The following is a 22,702-nucleotide window of genomic DNA, read 5'->3' as shown; positions in this document are numbered from 1 at the left end:
CCTCTCCCTCTCCCTCCCTTCGCTATCCCTCGCCCTTCACGATGGACGTCTCTCTTCTTGCCGCCACCCTCCATGCACCACCTGACTGTTCCTTTGAAGCGTAACACACATTAGGATCTTTGGGGAAAAGAGAGGAAGGGAGAAAATGCGACGAGAATGAATAAGTTTATTCGTTCCCTCGCGAACAAATCGACTTAGCCTGGACGTGACTCCGAAACTCGCGGGTGTTCCGACCGGCCGAGGCCGGCGAGACTAATTTCATTTGACATTCCCGTCGAACGTCTCGTTTTCCACGTCGAGGAAAGGGGTAAACGGCGGAGGATGTCGCACTTTTGCGGCTACGCGCGACGCACGCCGATCGTTGCGGGCACGAGGCGTGTCCGAGCTAATTCGATTTTGCGACTGAAATTGGTATTCGTTTGACAAAGCCCGTTTTTGACGTATACACACGTCCGCTGGATATTTCTGGCTTTCGCATCAGTCGATCGATCGTTATAAATAACTTGTTCATTGAAGATAAATGGGCTCCACTCAAGCCTGTAATTGCAGGAGCTATAATTTTTATCTCGAGATACAGATTTAAAATAAATTCTAGATATTATTTTTACATATTTTTATGTCTTACGCCTTTTTCCATTTTTCAAGGACGGAATTATAAGCGTTTTAAATATATTACGAGAACGCGACATGATGGATTGCCGGATAAAACGGGTGTGTTTGTAGATGTTTTATTTTTTCGTTATAAAACGTATAAATATATATTGGTAATTTTTCAGTCTCACTCTCTCTCTGTACTCGAGAAAGGCATTCGTTCCATTTTTGCGCTTTGCGCGTCAAACAGTCCATATGGCTTTTATATAAACGTGGATAGTTCCTCTTTGCGAAACAATCGCAATTTATTCGCGCGGCAGGTCAGTTCCGCGGTTATGATAATCCCTTCCAGCTCTGAATCCGGCAAGAGAAGGTCAGATCCGGAGATCAACGCGCCCGTATCTCGCGATTGCGTTAATATCGCACGCAAGTGTGGTCGTGGTGCACGAAACAGCGTCGAACGAATAGTCTCACCGGATAGAAATGTGCATGCGCGAGCGTGCACCTCGGTCCTGCGCATGTAGTCGAATAAACGAAAGAACACAAAATAAATGCAAATGTCAAAATAATTCGAAAGAAATTTTGTGTAAAATTAACACTTTTAGTGACGAAATGAATTTTAAAAATGTAACCTTTACGTTCTACAGATGTAATAAGTGAAATGACGGTTCGAAAACTCACTTGTGTTACATCGCAGGGACAGCAACGAGAGCTCCTGATTCCAGACGTGTGAAAAGAATTACTTGGCACGTCTAACGCGAGTCGATTGAACAATTTCTTTCGGAGCAACGTCTCGTTACTCTCTGTGACTGTTGTTTTGCCCGTTATAAATATATGAAAGCGGCAGGTTCCGTGTTTGCCCCTTTCTCCCGCTCTGCCCTGTCAGCGAGTTACTCACCGTCTTTTCTCGTTGCTTCTCAGACTTCGGAGGATCTAAAAAAAGTATCGGAGCATTGTTGAAGAACCCGCGGCGTAGCGGAGCCGTCGAATATATTTCTTAGTCCCGGGGCTAATTCGCGCTGCACTTGGGCGCATTTAAGCCGGCCGGGCCGCCCTTCGCCCACCCGCCGATAACAACTCCGCGACCGCGGCACCCTCGGCAGTCGCGTCCGTGCGCTTGACGGCGACGCGTCGCGTTACGTCACGTGAGGTCCTGGCCGCGGCACCGCGAGCTACGTCCACTTCCGGCGGGGACGAGGAAGCGGAGGGAAGAGGAAAAGTCGCGAGATGCGCGGCAAGCACGGACAACGCCTCGCCGGAACGACGGCCAGTTCGATACGTACGGTCGGCGTACGGTTTAGAAAGTTCACGACATGCGTCATACCCCTCTCGAGCGTTTCGTCCCCTCTCGCCTGCGCCTCGTTCTTTCGACGTGAAATAGAGAAAACGTCTTTCCGCTCGTCGCGATCCGTCATATGGTCCGTCCGCGACAGCGATGCGAGAGCAGGGCAGGATAGGATGCGACGATCTCGCGAGGAAACGTTTGTACGCTGAGAACAAAAGTGTTTCATTAGAAAGATTTTTTTTTTTATTCGACTACATATGCGCGGCAGCCACGGACTGTCGGAAAATTTGTCAATTCGCAAGAATATCGTGTTAACGTTGCTGACATATGTTTCAGCTTGACATCAATGTTTGAACTAAAGTAATGACTGCGATTAAAACATATTTAGTCATGTACAGAGTAAAAAGTAATAAGTAACGAGAACCTAACATCGCGCTGTCCACGAGATATCACGAGTGGCGATGTTCTGGGCGACATTAGGTGCCTTTACCCTACATCAATAAAATACTCGTCGCATATTTTCTCCGAAAGCATCTATGGAAAGTTTCATGGTTCGTTTTTTAGTCTATTAAACTTGAAAAGAACTGTTGCCAACGTTTTTACGTCGAAAAATAATTCCATTACATTTTGCGAAGTAAACACCCCGGGAAGGAGTAGAAGTTTCATCTCCAAGAGAGTTAGAAATTATACAGAGAATTATTATTACGTAATGAAAAAGGAATAAGTGTAAGGAAATTAAAACAATATAAATCGGAAGTTAAATGGACGGATGTGTGTACCTTTTGCCTGAAAATGCTCGTGAATTTTTTAAGAAAACGACAGGTTTTCGGGAGCTCGCGCTCTAGGGAACGAGAAACTAAGGTGGTCCCTTATTTACTCACCTGATCCCTCGGATCTCGCCGGATTCGCGCTCAGAGGTCGACCGTGACGAATTCCTTCTGCCAGAGTCGAGATCGAGGGCTGAATTTAGCCCTAACCAGGTGCTACGTCAAACTCCTTTAAACCCCACGGGATAAAGAGCGTTAGCGGTCCTTGAAAGAAATGGCCAAGTTTCACGGCATATTTCATTCGCGCCTTGAAAGTGTTATTACTTGACAATAAATAAGTTTTGGTCGACCCTAACTGGTGCGTGTTTAATAAAATAAAAAAAATACAGTGCGACGTTTCGGCCAAGGGTTCAGGTCCTTCGCAAGCACGTTCTAATTTTGACGTTTGTTGTGTGATTTTCTATTAATTTATTTTGTATCTTTGATAAGTCTGTAATCCCGATTATCGATTTGTTCCTTTTAGAACGTGCTTGAGAAGGCCCTAAACCCTTGGTCGAAACGTCGCACTGTATTTTATTTTATTGTATTAAACACGTGCCAGTTAAGGTCGATTAAAACTTATTTATTGTTATTCATTACTGGCAACCTAAAGGGATTTCTATGTTTGTTAAACACAAATAACGTAAAAAAATTGTTATATAAGTACTAGGCGCATGGAAGATGCGAATTGTACATTTCGCGTCGGGAGGGAAAATCGCAACTTGTCTTCGTTCGGTAAGTCGCGCTACACTCCTGGGTCGCGCGATTTAAATTTTGGACGAAGACCGACGTGACCTCGTCCGGGTCACGTTCAAGGACGCAAACGTCACGTCGAGCTGGTCGAAATCGTCGGTAGCTGTTTTGGCTCGATTTCGTTCGCTTCGCGACGCACCGACGCTCGAATTTCCGCTCGGACGGCTAACCAGGTTGATAAATCTCCGGCGCGCACTGTTATTTCTTGTTACTGTCAGCAAATTGCAGCCTTGTCATAATTGTAAATTATTTTAAAAGAAAAGGGTACTCTTACGCCGAGAGATCTCTATTTAATCTACGTGAATTATCATAAAATCATTTTGCGTGACACGCACGCGCGTGCGTCTTCTCGAGGCTTTTCATTCTATGTTTTTTTTTTATCTTTTAAGATATTTCTCGAACCATTTCTCATTGAAAGGCAGATCGCAAAAGGAAAACTGTGATCGCGTGCATCGTTTTAATCTCATTGTCGGAAAACATAAGTCTCTCTCTCTCTCTCTCTCTCTCGGCTTCTGCCGTGTTATGAGAGCTCCGACTAGCACAAAGTTCACGTTTTACCTTTGCACCGGTAACTCGCGGCAGGAAATAACGTTCGCGGAAACAATGTGGGCTTTTGTGCCAATAAAACAAACGCTCGCGAAAAAAAAGGAGGTAGAGTAATAAAACGAGCGCTTACTCGAATGAAACGCTCGAGCGTTCACTCGCGCTACGTTCTTCAACCCACGCGTTGTAATAATGATTTATATCGATGAGATTTTTTAAATATTTGTGTTACACTTTACTTTTGTTGCACATTTTCTATTGCAGAGAGAGAGAGAGAGAGAGAGAGAGCCGATAATTCTCTACGTTCAACACTCATTAACGTCGAGGAAAATCGCGATATCGAACTTTGCGGCACGATAGCTGCGAGTTCTGCACGTTCGCGGACTATCGCGGGGTAATTCCACATGCGCGAAAAGTTAGTTAAGGCACGAACTCGCTCGAACTCTCTCTCTCCACCCTTGCTCGCGGTAGGTGCTCGTCACGAGGCGACCATCGATTCCATTTTGGCCGACCGGAATCGCTAATCCCCGGCTCCCGGCTATATTTCTCCTCGCGGCGTTACGGACGCACGTGTACGTGATAACCCAGTTCCTGAAAGACATCGAAGCGACAAACTCGCGACGATAGCGCGAGAAAATGAGGGACCTGGCGTCGCGCCAGCGGCGCGCGTATTGCCCGAATTTTTCTGGATCGCCGAGAGGGTACGCAGAGAGGAAAGAGAACGTGAGAAAGCGGGGAGGTAGAGGGGGAGGGGCGAAAATGCTATTTATTGACAGGGTTGGGAAAGTCACTTTATAAAAGTATCTAGTTACAGTTACAAGTTACCACTTCTGAAAAGTAACGCGTTACAGTTGCTCAAAAAGTAACGAATCGTTACTTTGCAGTTACTTTCTTGCAATAAAAATATCAAATCTGCGCTTGAATTGTCAAGTGTCGATAAAGGCGTTTATGCGCAAATGCAAGGCTTACTACGATCTGCGGAGGTTGAAAAAATATGTAAAGTGACTCATAATGTTAAATTGGTTACTAGTTGTCGAAAAAATGTAACTGAGTTAAGTTACAGTTAGAAATGGAGGGAAAGTAACGAAGTTAAGTTAGAGTCAGCAAAAAAAGTAACTGCAACTGTAATTTTGTTACAAGTAACGAGTTACCTCCCAACCCTGTTTATTGATACGAAATGCAGATTCCCCGGGAGCGTACGCGGGGAATAATAATTTCATACGTACGGACTCGTATCTGCTGCGCTGATGAAAATGGGAGTTCGGGTCTATCGGTACACTAATCCGCGCACAGTAGCTGCTCGAGTTATTATTCAACTTCTCGGACGTGACGGTTCACCGAAAGCGAACGCTCGAATTTCATGCTCCAGATGAACGATCTTTCGCGCCTACCGTGTAAACGGGATCGATTGTCTTCCAAGGAGCGTCTTCCGCAACTTCCTTCGTCTTCCCGCGAGCTCTTTCTTCTCGAGCCGATTAGATCGGACGTCACCGTCATCTGTCAATCGCCGGACCTGGTAAGACGACGAACACGCGGCGAGAGCTCGAGATTAGTTTAGCCTAGGCCGCTTTTAATTTCAAGGACTTACCCGAGGAGATCGCCTGAGGGAATCACGCATATACGTGGACTCTCTGCAAGGTCTGCAAGAACCGACCGCATTTAAGAGATGCGCGAGAATCGAATGACACTTGACAGTCTCACGCTCTTACAGTATGTAAAACAATATCACGGCTAGGAAAATTAAGATTTGCAAATCAGACTGTCAAGTGATTTGCTGACCACTCCTCGTTTTTTCAGCGCAGAGTGAGCAAAAAGTTGCTAAGAAACTTGAACACATTTCTAGTGCACGAGAATTAAGAACGGATTTTCGAGAAGAGGAAGAAAATGGAGAAGAAGCTTCGTTAGAGGAAACGAAAATCTACCGTTACCCGAGCGGATGCACCGAAGGGAGATCCGCCGAACACCTTCCGTCCTCGATACCAAAGAAATTGCTTAACGCGCTCGGGGGATTCTCGCTTCCGCGGTCTCTGCCGAGCGTAGATCGCCACCGGTCCCGAAAGGGAGATCCGGAGAAAGCCGTCCCGGCCGCGTGCTGACCACCGTTCGATGCCAAACAAACAAGATTTGGTGCCTACCCAGCGTGCGTGAGCGGATCCTCAGGCACGAGGGCGGCGCGCCGAGGAGATCGTCCTCGAGCACGACGATCGCGACGACGAAGACGAAGACGAAGACAACGACGACGACGACGACGACGACGTCGACGGCAACGATGCTACGCTCACCGGCGCGCGGCGCCGTCACCGTCCTACGGGAGCCCTCCTCCGCTTCCGCATCCGTTTCTGCCGCGGCGGCGGCGGCCGCGGTGGCGTCCTCGGCCACCACCGTCTCGGCGCCGCCGACGCCGGTGCACCACGGCGGCGCCGGTACCGGCGCCGGCAGCTCGAGCAGCGCCTCCTCCTCGCGTCTCTCCCTGCTCGACACCTGCCACAGGAAGATCCGGCTCTTCGGCGAGCTAGTCGCGTGAGTTTCCTGTCCTCTCCGCCCCGGACCCCCGGCCCCTACGTCCCTCTCCCCACCTCCCGCAACACGATATCGTGTAGATATGTGCATATGTGCGTGCCGTAACGTGGAATTAGCCCGGTGTAATTAAAGCGCATCTTGTACGCGAGAGATGTACGGATTGAAATGGGGAGAGTCGAGTGTCCGTAATAAATTGCCGTAACATGCCCGAGGGCATCGATAGCGTCATAGACGAGTATCATTGTACGGGATGACTGTTGTACGCGATTAGAGACACACGTCATTGGACGAGGATGAATTTGTACATCTGGGCTGACGCGAATCGGCCTTTTTCCTTCTGTGCGGAGATGCAGCTTCTTTCCAGGAGCATGTGCGCTTTCTAGAGAGAGACTTGTGCGCGCTTTGGTTCCTGTAGACGTGGCTGAACCTCGCTGCTATCGTTATTGCATGTAATTGCATTTTTCACTGGCAGGAGGCTGAATGTGCGACGCTACTGCTGCGTACTACTGAGCAAGCTCAGTATTAATATGTCAACACTATTAATATGTAAAATATAGCGTTTTATATTTTAATCTGCTATCGCTGCGTCGCTACCTAAAGTGACGTGGACTCTGTCTCTTTACGATAAAAGCGCATTGCACTGTCGATTTTTTCTAGTTTTCCACTGAACAACATTAACTTTGCGACCGTATCCGTATCGAAAGGAGTTCTAATTGAGCGATGTTGGAAACGTTCTCTAACTTCTTGTTTACGCCGAAGAAGAGTGCGTGATGTGAGAAACGCAACGCTCGGCTCCGCTGATAAATTAAAGACAAATTGAATAGACTGGGAAAGCGTCGAGGGTAATCGTGCAAATCCGATAATTCGCCGATTTGATTAATGAATTCGCGTCAGTCGATTAAAGACGAAACGCTCCGTTCAATCTGTTCCGGTCAACCTGGAGACCGCAAATTAGCGCGCCTGTGAATCGGCGATGGTGGTGTGTCGTGGAAAAAAAAGTTGTCGGCACTTTCGTCGACAACTTCCCCGGAGAGATTTGCTTTAAACGCGACGCACTCGATGCTATTGTGCCACCTGTTGTCCTCTGTGACATTATTTTTATTTACGATTGGCATATTTTCATCATTTTAATCTTAAGGGGACGCTGGAGTGGTTTGATATACCGACCAAGTCGCTTACAGTTTCTGCGTTTGTAAATCTTATTATTGGCATTTACGTACAAAATATTACCAGACCGGATTGTGGACTGCACAGTAGAACATTTTCATATAAAAAAACATCGAGGTTTGAAGTCTAATTCGTATCGCATTGTGTATTTTAAATTTGCAAATACATAATGCGATACGAATTAGATCTCAAACCTCGATGTTTTTTATATTAAAATATTCTACTATGCAGTCCACAATCCAGTCTGGTATTATTTGTACGTAAATGCCAATAATAAGATTTACAAACGCAAAAACTGTATGCGACTCTGTGGGTAAATCAAACCACTCTAGCATCCCCTTTTCCTTGTAATTAAACATTCGATATCGATTCTACAATAACGTCGATATTTTTCTCGCTCCTTTCGCGAGTATTCTCTTATCGCTGTATAAACTGTCGAAACGAAACTTTACCGTGAACTCTTCAAGTTTCAAATAGAATTCGGAAGGCTCTGACGTGAAATCACGAGTACGAAGTAATGAAGGATACAAGAGCCAAGACAGGATGTGTTAGTGTCTAGATGATTAAAATTTTTTTAATTTATTGCGAAAAATTGACCTCAGCCAGGGTATGGCAATAACAACGAAATTCTACAAAGGACGATCGAGTGTCTCGCCAAGAACCGATCGATTTGGTTTCGGACGGCGTGCCCATTAATCTCATCCACACACGAGGCTGTGCTGTGTTACATGTACATATTTGCGCCTTTTACACGCGACACCCCGTGATACCGCTTGATTGGCTTGAACGTTTTTGAAGACAACTTTCCGAGGCTCGTCTCGCTGACCGCGCGATCGCTTTCTCGTTTTGCAGAAAGGCCAGACGAAAGGAGAAGGATGCGGGAACCACGGAGGATCCGAAATTGTACCTGGAGGAGGCCGCCCTCGAGAGGCAGCTACCGGAGCTGGACCTGAGGATGCTCGTGGACCTACCGCCCGGCCTGGACTACAACGAATGGCTGGCGTCGCACACCCTCGCATTGTTTGACCACATTAATCTCGTCTACGGCACGATATCCGAGTTCTGCACCATGACGGGCTGTCCCGACATGACTGGTCCCGGCTTAAGGTACGTGTCCCATGGTGTCTTCTTCAATTATCCTTTCGGCTCTCTCTGTGGTTGAAGGTATCACCTTTCATCGCGTTTTCTATCTCCGTTGAATGCATTTGCTAAATGTTGTCGTGCTTCCGACGAAAAGCTAACGTCTTTCATCAGCGCAAGTTTCGTCGAAATTATTTACGTACGTCGTACGTAATCGTCCTCGTCAGCTTGCCTTCGGAACAGCCGATCGAATTCTGACGATTGATTTGTTGTTCCAGAACGTATCTGTGGTTCGACGAAAAGGGTAAGAAGACGAGGGTTGCGGCGCCACAATATATAGACTACGTTATGACATTTACGCAACGCACCGTTAGCGACGAAACTATATTCCCTACAAAATATGGTGAGTTGATCCTCCTCTCAACGCTACGTATATAATTCGCCCTCCCTCGCCCTCCCGTCTAGTGTATATTTTAATATAATTAAAAATATTACTTCAATGAACTTTCTCCTGGTACGTAGCTCTACCAAGATTAATTGTTGATCGATCGGCTCAGTATTGACCTTATTCGTGTTTATATAATCAAGCGGGTCTGGAAAGAGCGACCGACGTTAATGTCGCCGTGATGTGTTTCAGCGAACGAGTTCCCGAGCTCGTTCGAGTCGATAGTGCGTAAGATCCTGCGGCTACTGTACCACGTAGTGGCACACATCTACCACTGCCACTTCAGGGAGGTGGCGCTTTTGGGGTTGCACGCTCACCTCAATTGTGTATTCGCCCACCTCACGCTCCTTAATCAACGCTTCAACCTTATAGACCCCAAGGAGACGGAGATCCTGGGGGACCTAGAGGCCGCCCTCTTGGGTAAGTTTTATACGTTGCCGTCGCGACCGTCGTCGTCGCCGCCGCCACCGATGTAGTATTGATCGATGCCGATTACGCAATGCCGGCGAGAGATCCGAGACTGGATTGCGCATTTTGAACGGCGGAATCTCTTTTTTTTTTGTCCTCGACGACCAATAGGCTCACGTCTTAGGGAACCTTCTCGTTACTCGTAATCCCTTAACAAAGACGATTGAATTCGGCTTGAACTAGAAAAGAATTTATTGAAGAAAAAAGAACGACCGTGCCTGGAAGTGCTTTTGATGACTCTCCCGTTATCGACAAAAGTAGGGCTAACGACGTCGATATAAAGAGAAGGCTCCCTTGTCAGTTACGGGTCAATCGCGCGATTAAGGGACGAACCCAATTACGGTGCATTAAGCGTATATTTAGTCTACCATGTTATACGGCCCGGAGACATACACGCTCGATTTTATGCTATTGATCCCTCCCTTGGCTTCTTGCTTGCAGGTGACTCGACATCCGCGCCTTCGCAGACCTTAGCCATCCAGGAGACTCCGACCACCACGAACACTAGCAGTACCACCTAGATCGTTGCGATGCGTTTTAGCGAGCGAGCAGAGGTTGCAGTTCCTGAGACTAGGTGACGATAGGCGATACGTTCGTTCATTCGGTTTCTTTTTGTCTCCTTTCTTTTCTTTTTGTAGATTACATGCGAAAAATAAGGTTCATTGCGATACGATCGGCCGCGGCAAAAGAAAGCGAGAGAAAGAGAAGTATGAGAGAGTGAGAGAGAATGAAAGAGAGAGCAGCAATTCTGTAAAAAATGAGAAAAGATATACCAGTAGTACCTGTACATAGCAAAGTGTGAACAACTACATGATGTAATTAGGTTCCTCCATTTGTTGTTTGTGAGATTGTACATAATTTATTAAATGGTAAGATACACGAGAAAGGGGTGAGAGAGAGAGGAGGAGAGAGAGAGAGAGAGAGAGAGAGAGAGAGAGAGAGAGAGAATGCGCGAGAGTAACAAAGAACGAACATTGATTATAATTGACAAAGCTAGTTGCTATAAGAGATAATTTGTTCTGTAAAAAATGACACAATAATAATATTGTAAAGTTAAAATAATACCAAATATATACCTGGTGTTAAGGCATGTGTTGTTGGTAATGTATCGAACGCGCGGGAATGCAGATCCCTCTCGGGAACGGGTCTGCGATTCAAGATTCGCAAAAATCCTTCGAGGATCTTCAGTCAAGATACTAAAGCTCGTTCTCTTGAGGAAGAGTCTCCAGTTTTCGTTTACGAGGTCAAGTGCAAGCAGTGGTCGGCGCGTGAACGTGCTTCACCTCCACGATCCTGATCGCGGCGCAGAGACTCGCAATCTCCCTCAGGAATAGGCCCATCGCCTCGGCTATCGGTTCGCAGAGGTCCCTCAATGACGTCGCGATGTTGTAAAGCAAAATCAATACGGGTTGCACGAGGGCGTTAAACAGAATAGAGAGCAGCGGTTTCACAAAGTAATCCGCTACCAGTTGAAGTATTCCCACTGTCAACGGCCGGATCACGCTGTAGAGCACGAAGCGTAGGAGCTGCAGAATGAAGGCCGTGACGAAGGCGATACCGATGTGAATCGTGCCGAAGATCTCCGCCCAAAAGCGGGTCGCTGCCTGATCGGTCTTTTCGGCGCACTTGTCCGTGATTAGTACAGGATGGCAATCAGTTGTTCGATAATATCTGCGAGAGGCATTATATCCGAGTGATCGATTACCGTTTCATCTTTTCATTGTTATTAATTTAGAAATTTTTATTCTAAAAACTAAAGGGAGTCCGCCGTATAGAGCACGTGAAGCAAGTTGGGGGAACGTTCTTTATACTCGAGAAGTAGTCTTCTCGAGTGGCTGATACCCACGCGGAGTCCCCGTGATCGAAATAGTAGATCTCGATCTTCTCCGCCGTTTCCTCCCTCTTGAGTTTCGTTTTCGTTGGATATTTAGGCGGTCTCGATTTGCCGGCTTCGTTCTTGACGCTTTTACTCGGTATCCCTTCCGACAGTTCCTCACGGGAGACCAAGAGTTGAGATTCGTACGGTGGTTGCAATGCGTCGAGGTGTTGTTTAGGCGCGCCGTTTAGACGCGGCTTTGCATAGCGGGGACATTGAACTTGTTTCAGCTTTATCTCGTACATCTTGTCCCTTTTGCCGTTTCCCGGCCGCTTCCAACGGCTCCAGAACGGACGCGATTGCGGTTTATCTGAAAAATGCGATCGCTAACATTCCGCATACCTTCGGTATGCGTCTCGACGACGTCTCTGCGTACCTTCCTTGAGCTTTACAGGCAAAACGTAGCCGTTGCTGGAACGATAAATCTGCTTTGAGAAATAAATGAGCTAACGAGATAAAACGGGTGCGACAGTGTTACATTTTGTGACTGTGACAGAGGCACGGGAAGCTCGATTTAAGTTGCATTGCAGGTGGCTGACTCCTCGATTTCTTCCGCTGCGACTGGCGATCCGGTTTTCCTGGGACCGTGGACGGGACATCGGCTACGCAATAAGTTGCGACCAGCGATGCGTTGGAACACTTGCAGTCCGTTTCTGCATGATAAGATACAAATAGAATGGTTATTTAACGGTAAATAAAAGTAAATAGAATAGACCTAGCGTAAGGTAAAATTGAAGCAAGGCATTAAATCATAGACCACCCTCTGTGCACAAAAGTTTTAAGGAAAAAAAAAGTGGACAATAGTTTCGCTAAAAAGATCTACGTCAAAGGAATATTCGGCGTGCCTTTCGGACGCTTTGTTACATATAGTTTGCTTTCACGTTTGAAAAAATACAGCGAATATATGCCTTTGGGTTTCTCAACAGCGTCGTTCCTCTTATCGACCGTTTTGGTGCAGACCGCATTTACATCGGAATTTATGGTTGAGGTAGCGTCATCCGAGCGCAAGGACGTTAAATTGGAAGGTTCCGTCGTGTCGGCGCAAGAACAATCCTCTCCGGTAACCATATTAAACGGATTTCCTCACAAACACATGGAAAATTATAAAAATAACATCAACGTCGAGTAACGCAAACCAAACTACAACACAAACTCGAAACAAAGACAATAACAAAAGTGACCTGCAGTCGTATTATACGTTGCACATTCAAGTCGTATCAATTGTAATTTCTGTATGGGAATGGGAATCCGAAATGAAATATCACAGACACGAAAGTCATGAGAATATTAAAAATTAAGATACGAAAAGTCCAATAAAATTTTCGCTAAGAAGCCTACTATAAATAATAGAAAAAAACAATATTTATATCAAAATAGAGAAATAATCAAGATAATTGCAAGAAACGATTTTGTTATTGCAAGTAGAAGACTGAAAAGCATTATACTAGTACAATTGTTTGCTGTTAAGAAAGACATTCTTTTCAGGTTTATCTGTCATAGTAATATATGTTATGAGAGAAATGAGAAAGAAACATATACAGCACATTTAATTTTGCTTTTTTGGAAAAAAAACGACACACGCATATACATTTGTCAAATATGTTTTCAGCGAGGTGTTAGACTTATTTAAACTTTTATTTACATTAAACAGAGCTGGAAGCAGAGTAGGACGATTATCACTTTAAAAGATAGTAAATGACGCACCATCATCATGTGTACATTATGTTATAATTCGTCAAAAATTTAACAGCAATTCGAACATTCAATGTATACGTGTTACATATGTTTTTTTTGTATTACCTCGCAAATCACAGTAACGATAAAGGTATTGCATCGTGACTATAATTTTACATCTGTGAATTCATCTGTTCTTTTCTTCTTCATTAAATATATATATATTTATTTTAAAATCTTAAAATTATCTTTATGGAGCTTAAGAGAATGTAGCAATATATAAGAAACGTGCGTGTGTTAATAACATTCATTGTTATGACAGTACATGTATATTTCTCGGCTGTAAAAACGTATTGTTACTTTTGCATCGTATCATTTCGTTTGTTTAACGACGCATTGATACTCATGATTTGCGAGGATGGAAATCGGTATAATTTACGCGAAAATTTGGGCATTATGCCAATTGTCGCGTTCCGTTTGCAACAGAGATAAACGTGAAAATCAGTATGCGCCCATACATCGTTGGTCTCGCTGTCCATTCGTGAATTCAGCGAAATTATATCGATTTCGATCCCGATCTTCAAATATTATGAAATACATTAGAAGTTAAGATTAATACAGCTTACTTCGACGGTTAAATCTTCCATATAGGAAGTAATCACAACACAATAGTTAATAAAATATATCAATGCTATTGTTCGCTACTAATCTCATTTGGACTAGATTGAGAAATAAAAGTAATTAACGCAACAATCGAATGGAGCCATCCGACGCAAAATTAATACTTTTGATAAATGTAATTGTTCGACAAATGGTATTATAGTACAATCAGTTTGTATTATTCTATGTATATTGCTATATTTATAATATTTATACATGTATCCTTTGCTAACAACATTGACATGGAGACTCGGTTTGCAGTAATCGCGTGATTGCTATGTCAAGTATGTCCATATTAAAACTATCTGTATGTTTCTGAACATTTTGTACACGAATGTTTCTTATTCTGTACACGATGTCGTCGGGCATGAACTAATACAACCAGCAAATATATCGAACCTAGAGTTAAATGTGTATCAATAATCTCGAAGACGTATTGATGCTTGAATGATAAAAAGACCTAACGTTAGATTTGATACTTAAAAAAAATGAAATATGTATAGACGTATCAAATGAAATATTAACATTTACACATAAATAAACAATCATGGAATTTCTTACAATGAAAGGAAACGGAACTGTCATCGATATAATTAGCGTCTAAACGCACAATGTGCGGCATCTCATTTAGTACGAATGCGTATTTAGAATAATTCTGATGTTAAATGTACATTTGTACCTATATTATCATATCATAAATCGAAGCTGTCAAATATCCAACCTTCAATCGACTCACTTTTACATGCACTCATCGAGATCAAGTCATCAGACTCAAGTTTTAGAAAATAGGAATACTTTATGTTAAATAAAATATACAATGTTCCGTAAAAGGTACATCTCCAGGCTTAAAAGAAACCATCTTACGTTACACTTACACCAATTTTCATGAGTGCGTCTAAAAAATAATACAAATATATTTCCTCATCAATCAACTTATTCGGTTTCGAAAGATTTGACGAGATACCCTATAAATTGACATTTTCTACATCCTCATTATAAAATGCTATCGTTAATCGGAATGTACAAGCAATAATTTTTTTTCTGCGATAATTTGTACATATATAATTTGGAAGAATTATCAGTTTGGAGTTAAATACTAAATTACAATACACACACACACAGCGTTCTCCGTCGCATGTAGTAGAGTTAAATGATTTCTTTGTTGCGTAACGATACTTTAGACTTACTCTTTGTTTAACATATAAAAAAGCGACTTTGTGATCTAAACGTTTTTGACGAGATATGCTTTATACATGCTATAACACAGAGACCTTAAAAAAACATCACGAAATTTGTAATATTGATTCACGATCGCAGATATTGTGTTATTATAAATATTACACTTTTGTCGCAACAATAACCAATACAAATAGTAGATCTCAACAAAAGTATGTAATGTCGAGTACGTAAATGCATTTCAAGAAGCATAACATGGCACTTAAGTCAGGTAGACTCTCTTACAAATACGAACAATATAGACTAAACAGTATAAATAGCTGTTATGTAGTTCTCTCTTGGCTATAATTCTACCGCACAGCATTTGATTTTCTTATACGTTCTAATTTGCATAATTTATAACATTTATAGCGATGTCATATAGGCCCCACAACTTCATTATTTTACGCCTTATACGAATTTTTAAACACTGCATTATATTTGCATGTTTTATTACTTCTTGTCTGTCGATAAATTTTATTATTTTAATATTTATTTATTTTTTAATTATGAATTGTAGAATTTATCGAGAATTAATGCATATAAATATTCTTCGAATATCTGCATCAATGAGAAATATAGATTTCCAGTTATTCTGTTGATCATAAAATATTTGTAATAACAGTGATCTTGTAGATTAAGTTACTTGTACAATCAGATTTATAAATTTATATTTATTGAATAGTACATACTTTCAAGCTCTAAGTGCGTTTACTTCTTGAAAAAGCAAGTTGAATCATCAGTTGAAATCAGATGTGGACTAATCAATAAACGTTAGTAAATGAATACGAGTCTAGATAAATATTAAGCGTTTAATGTAAAGAATAATTATTCTTGTTTGGTAGAAAGAAACTTTAATATCATAAATAGGATGACACATAACTGATATGACTGATTGAAGAAATTAATAACTCTATGCTGCCCAATTACAAATTAACTTCTAATCTACAATTTTTTTTATGTGTTCCCCTTCCTTTATCGATAATTGTAGTTTTGCAGTTAAATAAATGCTACAGAAACTCATTCCTCCCTCATGTTGATTATATTTGGGCAACAAAGGATTAATTTGAATCATGAAATTTGTGCATTTGTATTGTTTCATCACTCGTCGATATCTTTAAGTAGAGTATAGGTGGGATATGCACATTTGCAACAAGTCTTTCACGACATGAATCGAAAACTGTTATTCAGCGATTGCTGTATAATAAAGCTACTTAGAGAATATGCGAACGAAATCGTCCGTGTATGCATAATTACTGCCGTACCGGAAAGTCACTTACATGTTTGCGGCAACTCTTTGGTGGCCCAAGGAGTACATCAGGCATAAGTGATATGATGTATGTATGTGTGTACAATTAGCTTCTCACGGCTACTTACAGAACTCTAAACATACTGAAAATTATCTTTCTGCGCGAGCAAAGGTAACTTCTCGATGCTCTGCTTGAGATCGAAACTGTGCAGCCAATCCGAACTTGGCTTCGCCTTCACTCCGCAAAAGCTGAAGTTGCAAAAGTCGGCGGCATTTTGCACGGCACCGCGATGGAACGGATTCCCCTGCTTAAAGTGTTTGTAACGGCCAGCATTCATGCGTTCATTTGTTGTCATTCCCAGGACCATGATCTACAAACATAAAGAATATATGTAGAGGAGAGTACCATATTAACTCCTAATATAAAATAGCGCAGTTTCTGCTAAATTAATAGGCATCGTCTGTTGGTTCCACCAGGGATTTAGTGCCCTTGGAATAAAATCTGTTTCGTGGAAAATTTATTGTTAGACCATGTAATCGTCGCGAGAAAAGAATTGCGATTAAATTTGGACGTTGAAAACCTACTATCTCCTATTAGAATCCTATCTCACAATAGAGGACTTTCCTCTATATAATCATAATCACTCGCAAGTAATATAATATTTAAAACTGAAAAGAATTTCATTTTTGTCAGCCATAATTAATAAAATTACAATATAGTCATACCTGATAGCATTGACACGCCAACAAAATCCCAACCCAGAAAGAATGAAGGGACGTGTTGGCTGCTACCCACATCACCCAAGCGTCACAGGTAGCTGCAGCTATTAGGTAATTATCCGCGCTATGACCGTTTGTTAAGTTCGACCAACACTCAAATTGCCAATATTGTATACTGGCGGATAAAATAACGATGCACAATCCCAACAAAGACGCCACAAATCCAAGAAAATATTTATGATTATGTGCACCTGAAAAGCGTAGGATATATAATAACGACCATCCGGCTTTAGACTTAATTTTTATAAAACATAATTTATAATTTATGAGATAAAAAATATAATAAGATAAGTAAAAAAAATTATAATTTGATATTAGAAGAAACAAATATGATAAATTAATTACTAATCAACGAAAAAATTACGTTGATTAATACTGAATACAGTACTCTTGTCTGCTTACCAATGCAGTTATTAACCCATGGACAGTGATGATCGAATCGTGCTACACAACGGTCACACGTGGAACAATGTTTAGATCTCATAGGTCTTCGGACTAGACAACTACTGCAGAACCACTGCGGCTCAAAACCACCCGATTCGGCCAATTCAATTATCGTCTGCAAATAAAGGATACGCATACACTTGTTATTCGTGTGCATGAAATAGTTTCATATGTAAGAATAATAAGATAGCGTTAGTACATTTAATTTATCCTCGTGAGTAGCCGTGATAATTCCGGGATCACCCCGCCAAGACTGCAGGAAGCATATCCAGAAAGGAACGGATCCACCGACCAATAACAACCATAAATACCATGCTGCATGGATACCCAGCCAGAAGATCCACGTGACATATATCCACATCTGAAATGATAAAGAAAAAGAATCTGCAATTATAATTAACTATGTAGATCAACAAGCAGTGAATCGATCATTGATGTAATTGTTATCACATAAACAATGCATAAATAAGGTATATCAATAAGATTTATTTATGAACGATAATACTGATAACTTGTAAGCCATTGTTGTACTTCTCACATGTGTTATCGTATTACAATCTTATTTTCGTACATATTATTAATATGTATTATTACATATATGAGAATTTACAAGAACTTGAATTTCATTGCATGCTTCTAATAATTTAATTTTACTCATATTCATATTTATTTATCCATAGTATTATATCATCTATAGGATGATTTACTTAATATTGCGTTAAACACTGTCTTTTGAGCTTATCACCTTATCGACAAGGTTTCTTATCACGTTTAACGGTTTATCAGAAACTAATCGCACGTAAGAGCGTTCTCATTTATCTTGACATTATAGAACACGACTCGCAATTACACTTACCTTGGTCGCCAAATAAATCGACATTGGCAAAATGTGAAACAGCCGTTCGTCGAACACGAAATGGTTCATTAGATACACCGCTACATAAACGGTGATGAAGGCACCTAGTTTTAATAAATAATTCCATCCACTCTGTAGAATCATACCGATCATATAAAACACTACAAACGGCGTACTGACCATGCAATACCAACGGATTTTCTGCAAAAGAAAATACACAATGATGATACGAGAAGTACTGAAAAATACGTCTGGCAAATTCTCTCTTAAAAAGTGTATTAACTCTGAAAAAGATACGCATATTGTAATCCACTTATAAACACATTATGGTTACCTTATTTCTACACCATGTTCTCGCACGACCTTGCTTCTCCTTAATTTCCTGGCTGATTTTATGTCCCAACCACGCAGCGCCGATGTGCGGGCCTAACAGCGTCATCGGCGTTTCATTTTGGAAATTGGGCAGGTCTAACAAGGCTCCGTGTTGTACTAGGGTGGATATTGCCGTGTTATTTTTGGCTATAATGGCCCAATGCAGGGCTGTGTTACCATGCAGATTATCGATAAATGAGTGCGACGCACCCAGGGTCAACAACAGTCGTGTTGGATCTAGACTGTAAAAGGAAAAACTTCAAAGTAACCAATATAACGTTATTCTATCGGAAAAAGAAGTCGCTTGTAGAATAATAATTCAGTGCTTTATGTACCTATTGACTTTATAGGCGCTCCACATAAGGGGAGTCATGCCACTTTTATCCGGCATATTTGGATTGACGCCTTTCGCCACCAAATAAGCCACTATGGCCGTGTGGCCAAACTGTGCCGCTAGATGTACGCAGGAAAAACCTTCGGAATCCCTCAAGGTTGGATCAGCACCTGCCCTCATCAGTATTACAACTGTGGAGAGATGGCCTTGTCTACAAGCACAAACGAAGACTAATTCTCTTTTTAAATTCTTTTTAAAAGGAACTCTTATGAATTTACATTTAACATGGAGACTGTGTGCTGAAAAACTGTGGAAAATCGTAGGAAGCTTTATGCGTTATGTAAAATTGTTCACTTCCAAAGTTCTCAATTATTCTTACTTAAATCATATAGTTCACTTTGAATAATATCGTTTACACTTGTTAAAACACTGACCTCGTGGCCCAATGCAGCGGCGTAGAGGCCAATTCACCGCCGATAGCGTCGATTATGGCTCCCTTTGCAATGAGATACTTGATAACATCTTTGCGATTGTTTATAGCAGCCCAGTGCAATAGCGTCACGGTCTCCGAATCCGGCTGGTTCACATCGGCACCAGCTTCCACCAACTGCGTCACTCGATCCAACGCCCCATACTGCAAGTACATTTGATCATCTTAAATCTAGATTTTGGTAATGCTAGTCACACATTTATGAGCTTGTTACGCGCTCTCGAATGATGTATGATCCTCATCTTTTAAAAATATGAATTTAAGATATAGATTCTCCAATTCGATTGTCGAGATTACCTGTACGGCTCGGACAATATCGAAAGAGCTGCAATCTTGGGTGGCAGCTCGCACTGGTTCCTGATGAAGGCTGCTGGGGTCATCGGGCTCACCAGTTCCCTCGCCCTGGCAAGCGGTTCGCATCTGCAGCGCGTACATGCTACAACCGGCACAAGTCAAGAACATAAGTCCCAAGATTGTATTAGCATAGGAAATATACTGATGCGAAAGGTGTAAATCAAAGAAAGTTAACGATGCAACTTGAAAATATAATTTACACTTATGCGAATAGTCACTGTTGGCATTAAACTTGTTCTTATTTAGAAATCATTGGTTTACTAGGGCATATCTCGAAATTTTTCAAACTTCTAATTCAGATAAAAATAAAACTTAATAAACAGACGAAAGCTGTTTCTCTTTATCTCTTTTCCAATATAAAACTGTATTCGTTCATTTATTGATATAATAGAAGCAAGAAGTAAACAACGAAAGGATGTGAATCACCAGTAGTTGATTAACGATAAAAAGAATTGTTAGACGACCTTAGGCTGGCAGATGGTTTCTTCATTTAAATCAGACGTTTCGACCGTACGGGTCGTATGTCGCATAATCAACACCTTTATCTCAATCTATATATATATTTATTTATTGAATGTATTTATTATTCACTCTTGTTTTACCCTGTTCAACTCCGACTTCGCTTTTGTAGCTTAATACAATTTTAAATTATACATACTGACTTACTCAACATCTTGATCTTAAGCTATATTTTATTTATCTATCGAACACATTCATTATTTATTCTCGTTTAATCCTTGTGACTCTGGCCTCGGTTTATAGCTATTTATTTATTTATTTATTGTAATGTTCTCCGTATCTCCTCTACACCACCGTGGTCGAAACGTCGGATTTAAATAAAGAAACCGCCTGCCAGCCTAAAGTCGTCTAGCAGGAAATAAAGTTGGTATATTTTCCTTTGTTTTTTGTTTACGACGTTTACGATCGGTTGATTCTCTATTATTTCTCTGGTTATTAGACAAAAAGATTAGAGCTTCCTGCTTGTGGAGCAGAAGGAAGTTTTCTCCACGTCGATTGAAAAACTGATATCCCTGACTCGTAAATGCAACGCTTATTTCCTCGTGACGCACAACGCACTATTTCGTATTCGTATCATTGAGTGAATGTTGTACGCCGCGGTGTATATAAATCACGCTAAATCACGCGCGTTCAAGGCTACAATAGGTCACTCTTTCCAGATATATTGTCTATACTCAATGCATACCTAAGAGCGCAATTAGACCTGCTTATTCGGTTGCTATTGAAACATACATACGTATGGAGTACACGTGGGCGAGATTTATGCAAACCTGGAAACCTTTTCAGGCTTTTGATATCTCGCCGTTAAAATTTGCATGAAAAAAAGGGCGAAAAAAATTAATGATTTACCCATTCTCGTAAATATAAATAATTGCTACCGTAAATTTCTTTAAACGAAAAGAGACAACTGAATCTTTTAAAATAAATGAACAATCTGTTCGACGGTACACACGCATCTACCTTGAAATATGAATTAAATTCTCTCTCACTCGTCTCTCAAATTGCGATGCAAAGACAGATCTCGCGATTATGAGCTGTAAATCTTACGACGCCGTCCACATATCGTATCTTGATCGTAAAACCGAAATGATACATTTGCATCGGAGACTCGTATTGCGTACTGCGGGACAACTCGCAAAAATGTAGACAATTAATTACATCAGTGTATCACAGGATAAACAAGAAGGGAGAGCTAGTTTTCTTCTCCACTTGAACGATTCAGCACTCCGAAGGCAATATACACCCGCATCTCTCTCTCCCCTTCATACTTGAGCGTTCGAAGATCGACGTGAGGCGACGCGACGCGATTCACCCTCGGAGCGAGAGGGCGGCGTAGAGAAACCGAAAAGCACACTCGTCGTACACACTCGCTGATCGATCTTCAGGACGCGCGCAAAAATAAATCGCTTCACATACACATATGTACGTACGAGAAAGCAGCCCGGCTCACCTCGGCGACGGCATTTATGCGCCGTTAGTGCGTTACACGCATAGTAGCGAGCGACGACGACCACGGCGGCGTGCTCGACCGGACCCCCGGGGCGCGAAGCGAACAGTCAGTTTTAAGGGACGAATCGTACCGTGCTGCACCTGGGAGTGGGGCGCCGGCATATCACACGCGCACACACATGCACACGCGGGCCGAGCTGCCGGGGTTGACCTTTCGGCACGACACCCTCGTGACGCCTCCTCGATCGCGGGAATCGCGAATCGCGCGACTCTCCTCGCTGTCACACCAGTGTCCCGCCGTTGGACGCGTCCTCTTGGACGACAATCGCCGAGCGACCGATTCACCGATTCAGATCGCCACAGTGTCCCACCCACTCCGTCATCGTCCCCGTGTTTTTCATCTTCACGCCAAGGTGGGCAGAGCAGGGTAGAGCGATATCGACCAAACGCAACGCCGTTTGGACCGCCCGGTCGGCAACATCGGCGATTATTCGACGTGAGAAACGGCGGGTGAAAGAATGTTGTAGAGACATCTATCGTGAGCGCGTTTAATTGTAAGTCTGTTCCTTGTAGCTGAACAGGTGCAGCCATTTTAATCAGTTAAAATAATAAAATTGAAATTGCAATTATCTGGATCATTTTTTCATTTATACCACGCTCTTTTCCTTTCCCAATCTCCATATATTGTATTCGAAATTCTCGCAATTTTAATTCTTAGAATTTTGGATAGTGCCACCTCTTTGCTGATCATGTTCTCCTGATACTTTGTCAG

The 22,702-nt window shown here is 42.2% G+C and overlaps 3 protein-coding genes across 8 annotated transcripts in view; 1 reads left to right on the top strand and 2 right to left on the bottom strand.

Moving 5' to 3' along the window:
- Window positions 1-10,748, top strand: part of LOC105562809 (MOB kinase activator-like 2) — a 30,015-nt gene extending 19,267 nt beyond the window's left edge. For both annotated transcript variants that reach the window (XM_012013892.1, XM_012013891.1), the window contains exons 2-5: window positions 8,518-8,772; window positions 9,024-9,148; window positions 9,383-9,610; window positions 10,100-10,748. In XM_012013892.1, coding sequence (XP_011869282.1) covers window positions 8,518-8,772; window positions 9,024-9,148; window positions 9,383-9,610; window positions 10,100-10,179 — 688 coding nt within the window. In that variant the 3' untranslated portion in view covers window positions 10,180-10,748. The remainder of the gene's footprint in view (window positions 1-8,517; window positions 8,773-9,023; window positions 9,149-9,382; window positions 9,611-10,099) is intronic.
- Window positions 10,749-10,836: 88 nt separating this feature from the next.
- On the bottom strand, window positions 10,837-13,161 carry LOC105562810. The gene is made up of 2 exons (XM_012013893.1): window positions 11,505-13,161; window positions 10,837-11,329 (listed from the first exon to the last, which is right to left on the bottom strand). Exons 1-2 carry the CDS (start codon window positions 11,777-11,779, stop codon window positions 10,903-10,905), a joined length of 702 nt encoding a protein of 233 aa, XP_011869283.1. The 5' UTR covers window positions 11,780-13,161; the 3' UTR covers window positions 10,837-10,902.
- A 340-nt stretch (window positions 13,162-13,501) lies between these two features.
- Window positions 13,502-22,197, bottom strand: LOC105562811 (palmitoyltransferase ZDHHC17). Of its 5 annotated transcripts, none has more exons than XM_012013894.1 (10): window positions 21,932-22,197; window positions 19,906-20,044; window positions 19,553-19,752; window positions 19,120-19,329; window positions 18,747-19,041; window positions 18,413-18,613; window positions 17,756-17,917; window positions 17,515-17,671; window positions 17,059-17,303; window positions 13,502-16,703 (listed from the first exon to the last, which is right to left on the bottom strand). In XM_012013894.1, exons 1-10 carry the CDS (start codon window positions 21,943-21,945, stop codon window positions 16,467-16,469), a joined length of 1,860 nt encoding a protein of 619 aa, XP_011869284.1. In that variant the 5' UTR covers window positions 21,946-22,197; the 3' UTR covers window positions 13,502-16,466. The 5 variants fall into 5 exon arrangements, with proteins under 5 accessions (XP_011869284.1, XP_011869287.1, XP_011869286.1 ...); XM_012013897.1 differs by having other exon boundaries at window positions 21,912-22,196; XM_012013896.1 differs by having other exon boundaries at window positions 21,640-22,195.
- Window positions 22,198-22,702: the final 505 nt, after the last annotated feature.

This window comes from Vollenhovia emeryi, unplaced genomic scaffold (assembly GCF_000949405.1).
Source record: "Vollenhovia emeryi isolate VEMERY1.0 unplaced genomic scaffold, V.emery_V1.0 DF939183.1, whole genome shotgun sequence".
NCBI lineage: Eukaryota > Metazoa > Arthropoda > Insecta > Hymenoptera > Formicidae > Vollenhovia > Vollenhovia emeryi.
The sequence above is the reverse complement of the archived record's forward strand: the minus strand, read 5'-3'. Positions and strand labels throughout refer to the sequence as shown.

Excerpts from the sequence above, each read along its gene's own strand:
- LOC105562810 (XM_012013893.1), bottom strand. The coding sequence starts at position 11,779 with ATGTACGAGATAAAGCTGAAACAAGTTCAATGTCCCCGCTATGCAAAG. Across the intron at positions 11,330-11,504 it reads TTCGATCACGGGGACTCCGC|ATATTATCGAACAACTGATT; the intron begins GTGGGTATCAGC and ends TGCCTCTCGCAG.
- LOC105562811 (XM_012013894.1), bottom strand. Across the intron at positions 18,614-18,746 it reads GAACATGGTGTAGAAATAAG|AAAATCCGTTGGTATTGCAT; the intron begins GTAACCATAATG and ends TTTCTTTTGCAG. Across the intron at positions 17,918-18,412 it reads CGATTTATTTGGCGACCAAG|ATGTGGATATATGTCACGTG; the intron begins GTAAGTGTAATT and ends TTATCATTTCAG.